The sequence below is a fragment of the Mus pahari genome, chromosome 3, assembly GCF_900095145.1.
Source record: "Mus pahari chromosome 3, PAHARI_EIJ_v1.1, whole genome shotgun sequence".
NCBI lineage: Eukaryota > Metazoa > Chordata > Mammalia > Rodentia > Muridae > Mus > Mus pahari.
The window spans coordinates 135,752,155-135,758,300 of NC_034592.1; the positions used below are offsets into that span (position 1 = coordinate 135,752,155).

The 6,146-nt window shown below is 41.1% G+C and overlaps 1 protein-coding gene across 3 annotated transcripts in view; it reads left to right on the forward strand.

Moving 5' to 3' along the window:
* Positions 1 to 6,146, forward strand: part of Asxl1 (ASXL transcriptional regulator 1) — a 67,083-nt gene that overhangs the window by 35,339 nt on the left and 25,598 nt on the right. Inside the window, exon 5 of one of the 3 annotated variants that reach the window (XM_029535997.1) lies at positions 5,056 to 5,424. The exons of the other annotated variants lie outside the window; for them this stretch is intronic. Within the exon in view, the coding sequence (XP_029391857.1) occupies positions 5,056 to 5,082 (27 nt within the window). The 3' untranslated portion in view covers positions 5,083 to 5,424. Of the gene's footprint in view, positions 1 to 5,055; positions 5,425 to 6,146 lie in introns of those variants that run through there. 3 annotated transcript variants of the gene reach the window in all.

A 6,146-nucleotide genomic window follows, 5' to 3' on the forward strand; every position in this document is an offset into this window, starting at 1 on the left:
GCTCTCAATGCATAACATATCTTTTTGGCCTTCCTTGTAAGATTAAAAAAAAAAAAAAAACTGGCTCAGTATTAAAGCATACTTGCTGCTAGTGTAGAAGACTCAGGTCCAGTTCTCGTATCCACATGGGGGTTCATAACCATCTGTAACTCCAGTTGCAGGAGACTTTACACCCTCTTATTCTCCATGGACAGCAGGTACATATACGTGGGGCACAGACATACATGCAGATAACTTAAACACATAAAAGTATAGAATTTTAAAGTGTGTGTACACATGTGTGTGGGGGCAGATTGCTTGGTGCTGGTACCTGTGTGCCACTTTGCATGTTGTAGGTTAGAGGCAGCTTGAGGGATTTGGTTCTCTCCATCTTACGAGTTCCAGGATGGTGCTCAGTGGCAGATACCTTTTTATGGAGGCTCAACTATTTTGTTCCACCCCACAAGATTTTCTTAATTTTTTTTTTTTTTTTTTTAACAATCTGATTGTGATGCAGTTTAGTATAGTTTGCTTCCTATTTCTTGGTCTTGATTCTATTTCCCTCCTTGAATGGCATTGGTTAATCCTTGATACTCTGTATCCACTCCTGCTCCATTTGGGACTTAATGATATATATGTTGGCTGTTTGAAATTATCCCACAACTTACCTGCTGTAATTTTGTTTTAAACTTTTTTTTTCTATTGTGGGATGTTCCTGCTGATACATTTTTGTCAGTAGTGTTTAATCTGTTAACTCCATCCATGTATAGTTTGCCCAAAGGTATTCAGGTACATTTGTGTGCCTATAGAAGCCAAAGAAGAATTTTGGGTTTCTTTCCTCTTGTGCCATCCTCACCCCCTGCCCCAAACCACACCCTGACCCTGGAGCTCTACATGTGAAATTTGCCTGACTGGCCAGGGAGTCCCAGGGGTCTACCTCTCTTCATGTCCCCAGAACTGACATCTTAGGTTTATTGTTTGCTTGGTTTTGAGACACGGTCTCACTATGTATATTTTACTGGCCTAGTCTACATGTAGATAAGTCAGGCTGACCTTCTAACTCACAGAGACCTGCCTTTAGCTTCAGAGTTTAAAGGTGTGTCTTGGAAGTATGGTTGGGTGTTTTGTCTTTCTTAACTTGTGTCCTTGTAATAGAATTCAGGCCTTTACTAACTGCACTGTTCCCAAATCCCCAGTTTTACAAAAACCAAAACAAAACCTTTTTCCCCCTAGAAATTCAGTTTATTGTTTACCTATCTGTTTAATGGGACAGCACTGAATACCTGAAATACAGTTATGGTTGCACTGTTTCCTCCTCTCCTCCCATCTTATTTTCTTTGGTACCAGGGGTGGTTATAGGTGGGGTGGGACCTCTCAGGCTGGCCTCTTAAGTCACTACATAATTGAGAATGACCTTGAACTTCAGATTTCTCTCCCTGGAATTTTAAACGTGGCTAGTTTATGTGGTGCTGATAAGTAAACCCAGGGCTTTGTGTGCTAGGCAGCTTTGCCAACTGAACTACATTCCAGCCCTAAAATTGTATTGTATTCTTTTTGCAGTGCTTTTGATGAGGAATTTCACAGTCAGTTTAAAATTGTCAGCTCTGCTGTTTCCTTGGTGCTCTTTGCATTTTTTCTCTGTAGTGAAACCACATTGCCTTTATGTCTGGCTAAAACTGCATAAAGTCTGTTCATCAGTTTAACTTTGTGAAACACCCTGTACAAGGAAAATGACCTCAGAATGTTTTCTGTGCTGTAGGATTGTTACAGTCATTGAAAATGTGCATTTGCTAATTGAAACTTCATGTTTTGTCTTTAGCCTTAAATTATGCCCTCTGTGCCTTTCATTTTGGAATTGTTGGTCCACTGGTAGAGCTACCTGGCCTGATGCTTGACTCCCTTGATTCTGTATATGTTAAAAGTTTTGTGTGTTTGTTATTAGCTTCTCGGCCCTCTACCCTCTGTTTGGGGTTGGGGTGGGGTTATTTGATTTTGATGTGTGTTTTGAGACAATTTTAGCTATATAGTTCAAATTAGTACAGCATTAAAGGTCCTCCTGCCTCAGCTTCTCAAGTGATGGAGTACAGTGTAGGTACATGCTTCCACACTTTACTCTGTGTTAGCTGTGCAGCAAGCCATCCCACAACTTAATGTGTAGACCAACTTGTTATTTTACTTACAGTTCCTTGGTGGCGTGGTCTGGTTCCCTATCAGCACAGATGATCTGGAAGCCAGATGAGTTAGAAAGGTCTCTGAAACGATCTCTGATAACCCTTGTCCTTGTGTATTCTCTTTCCTATGGAGGAGGGTGGTTGTGATTTGTGTTCAGCAGTAGGATAGGCAAAGGTTTGGTTGACTGTAACCCAAAGATGTTTGTCTGGGTATGCCTGGATCAGTTATATGTGGGTCTGATGTTCAGAGATGGAAGATTAGAATAAGTCTGCTGGCTTTGAAGATGGGTGTTGGCATGGGAGAAGCCAAGTGGCAGGGACTGAAACACTGAAAGTCCACACCAACAGTCTTGGGAGTGACCTTAGTCCTACAATACAAAATTCTCTACAGTAACTGTGTACATACATTTCGAGAGGTCTTGAGCTCCAGGAAGGAGGTGACCCCTACTGATGCCTGACTTGAACTTTGTGCACCCCTCAGCAGGAGCTCCAACCATGCTTGGGCCCATAATTCTCATCCCCTAAAAACTGAGATAATAAAAATGTGTGTTTAGGTCTGTAGTAATACGTCATGTGAGGTAGCATATAATAGCCCTCTTCCCTTGTATGCTTGTTGACTGGAGCTACTGGGAAACTGCCACATGAATCACTAAAAAGGTTCAGCAAGAGAGCAAGCTCCCATATGTATACCTTAAGCCTCTGTGTCAAACAGCATAGTTTACAGCCACGGATGGTTTTGATTCCCCATATCTGACAGTTCTCATTGTGGAGAGATCTTTGCCATGGAATATGGATAGGCCAGCTATACTAGAGCATCCTTAATGTGTTGTGCTTCTGCAACAAGGAATTATCTGGTCTAAAACCAAAAATTGTCAAGGGTGAGCAGCCTACATCAGTCTGTTGGTCATATCAGCTGTAAAGAGCAGCAGACATTTCTTACTGAGAAGAATTGCAGTCATATTGTGGAAAAGAACATTGTCAGAACCGTTCTTATAACTTGCCATGTGACTTTTGTCATTCAGTGTGCTGAATGTGAGATTTATCTATTGTTGTTGGATATAATAGTTCACTCTTACTATTTAGTAGGATTCTGTTATAATGACTTGATAGATATTGATCCACTCAAGAAAGAACATTTGGGTTTTGTACCTTTGGATTATTTTATTTATTTTGATTTTTTTCAAGACAGGGTTTCTCTGTGTAGCTATGGCTGTCCTGGGACTCACTCTGTAGACCAGGCTGGCTTCGAACTCAGAAATTCGCCTGCCTCTGCCTCCCAAGTGCTGGTCTGCTTACCTTTGGATTATTACAAGTAAGATTCTATGACGATCTCTTTACCAGTCTTTTGGAAAAACGTCCTTTTGTTTTTCCAAGAACAAAGTGGTATGGCCAAGCTGTATGGTAGGGATACATTTAACTTCGTTGTGTGTATGTACAATGTATATGACTGTGTATTTCTTTGTGTGTACGTATGCAAACCAGGTATAAAGCATCTGTGTATGTGTGTGCAGCCAGAGGTCAGTGTCAGGTTCCTTCAGCCATGGCTCTCTACCCCAATCTGGAGCTCACTGCATCATGTAGACTTGTTGGTTAATGGGCTTCAGGAATCTACCTATTTCTTCTGCCTCCCAAACCATGAGATTCAGACCTGCAAAAGCAAATGTTTACCTACTGAGCCATCTCTCTAGTTCTACATTTAACTTAAAAGAAAGTAAAACTTTATTTTTGTAGGGGAATCAGAAAAATAGCAGTATTCTTGTATATCCTCTACATAGCTCTATCCAGTATAAATGTGGCCCAAAGAGTGTACATATCTCAGGATAGCTATTAATGGTGCCTAAGACATTTATAGACCACAGTGTCTTCTCACAGTGTCATAGGTTGGGTACATAATTGCAGTACATTTAAACTAAGAAGTTCACACTGGTACAGCACTGCTACTTCCAGAAGAGGCTTATGGAGTCAGTCTATCTGTGTGTTCTTGTCAAGAACACAGGGCCTAGCCGGGCGTGGTGGCGCACGCCTTCAATCCCAGCACTTGGGAGGCAAAGGCAGGCGGGCAGAGGCAGGCGGGTTTCTGAGTTCGAGGTACTCAGAACTGGTCTACAAAGTTGAGTTCCAGGACAGCCAGGACTGTACAGAGAAACCCTGTCTTGAAAAACAAACAAACAAAAGAACACAGGGCCCCCAATGGAGGAGCTAGAGAAAGCTGAAGGGCTCTGCAGCCCTATAGGTGGAACAACAATATGAACTAACCGGTACCCCCAGAGCTCATGTCTCTAGCTGCATATGTAGCAGAAGATGGCCTAGTCAGCCATCATTGGGAAGAGAGGCCCCTTGGTCTTGCAAACTTTATATGCCCCAGTACAGGGGAACACCAGGGCCAAGAAGTGGGAGTGGGTGGGTGAGGGAGCAGGGGGGCGGGAGGGTATAGGGGACTGTCAGGATAGCATTTGAAATGTAACTGAAGTAAATACCTAATAAAAAATTGAAAAAAAAAAAACAAAAAACACAGTGTTGGATGCAGTGCTGCATTCAATTGTTTTTTGTCTCCTTATCTAAGAGCTCTTGCCTATGAGTCATATTCATATCCATAATTTACTAGTTATATATATATCCTTTTATTTGAAGCCTTGTAACAATCAAAACTTTTAGGTTATCATTTTATTATGGGGTACTTCAGAGTGTCCTGGTGTGTTTGTGGGAGGCAGAAGACAACTTGAAGGAGTTGAGTCTATACTGTATGGAACCTGGGAATTAAACTTAGGTTGCCAGGTTTGGTTAGAAAGTGCTTCTACATACTGAGTTATCTCACTCTCTCTCAAAACTATTCTTTAAATTTACTAATGTTAGGCTTTGTGTCTGGTTTCTTACTTACAATAATACTTTTATGATTCACTTGTAGGCTGAGAGTGAAGGTGCACTCCTGTAATCCCAATTCATCAAGGGCTGAAGCTAACCTGGTGTACATAGTGAGATCTACCCTGACTTAACATGGAAACAAATGTAACTATGTTGTTTGATTTTTGTTCCTTAAAATAAATAGATCAGGTAGGTGATAGGTAGATAGGAAGGTAAGTAGAGGTTGGGACTAGAGAAAAGGTTAAGAATGAATTCTGTTATTGCAGAGGACCTGAGTTAGGTCCCCAGTTCTTACTTACTCTTAAGTACAGGTTCAAGGGATCTGACACCTTCCTCTTGCTTCTTCCGAGGCACCATACTCACATAAACAAACACACATATAATTGAAAATAAAAATAACCTTTTTGTGGTAGTGGTGGTGGTGGTGTTTTGTGGGTTTCTTTGAAACAGGGTTTCTGTCTAGACTTGGCTGTCCTGGAATTCAATCTGTAGACCAGGACAGCTTCAAACTCAGAGATCCGCCTGCCTCTGTTTCCCAAGTGCTGGGATCGGTGGCATGTGCCACCCGCCCAGCTTTTTCTTAGAATGCTGATTTGGCCCTTAAATAGTGTCTAAAGCCTGGTGTAATGCATGCTTAATCTCAATTGAAAATGAGACTAAGGCAGGAAGAAGGTTGTGAGTTCAAAACCAGCTTGGTTTATACAGGGAGACCCTACCTCAAAAGCAAAAACCAAGGGTTAGAGAAATGGCTTTAGCAGTTAAGAGCACTTGTTACTCCTGCAGAGAACCAGGGTTCATATTCCAGGATCCACATGGTAAATCCTCTTTAACTCCTAATTCCAAAGGATCTGCTGCCCTCTGCCTTGGGTACTATAGGAACATGATAGACATATATGCAGACAAACGCCCATAACATATAAAATAAAAATATTTTTTCTGAGAAAAAAAAAAAAAAAAAGCTCACATATTCTTATTTAAGTTTCTGAATGTAGGGAAATACAGGTGTGACTATATCAGTTTCTTTTCTGCTCTTCCTAGCATTTGTGTCATTTCTGGGTTGGTTTCAACAATTCTATGAGGATAATTTTTTAATATACATATATATCTTTGTATTCCTAATGATTTTTTTAAAGA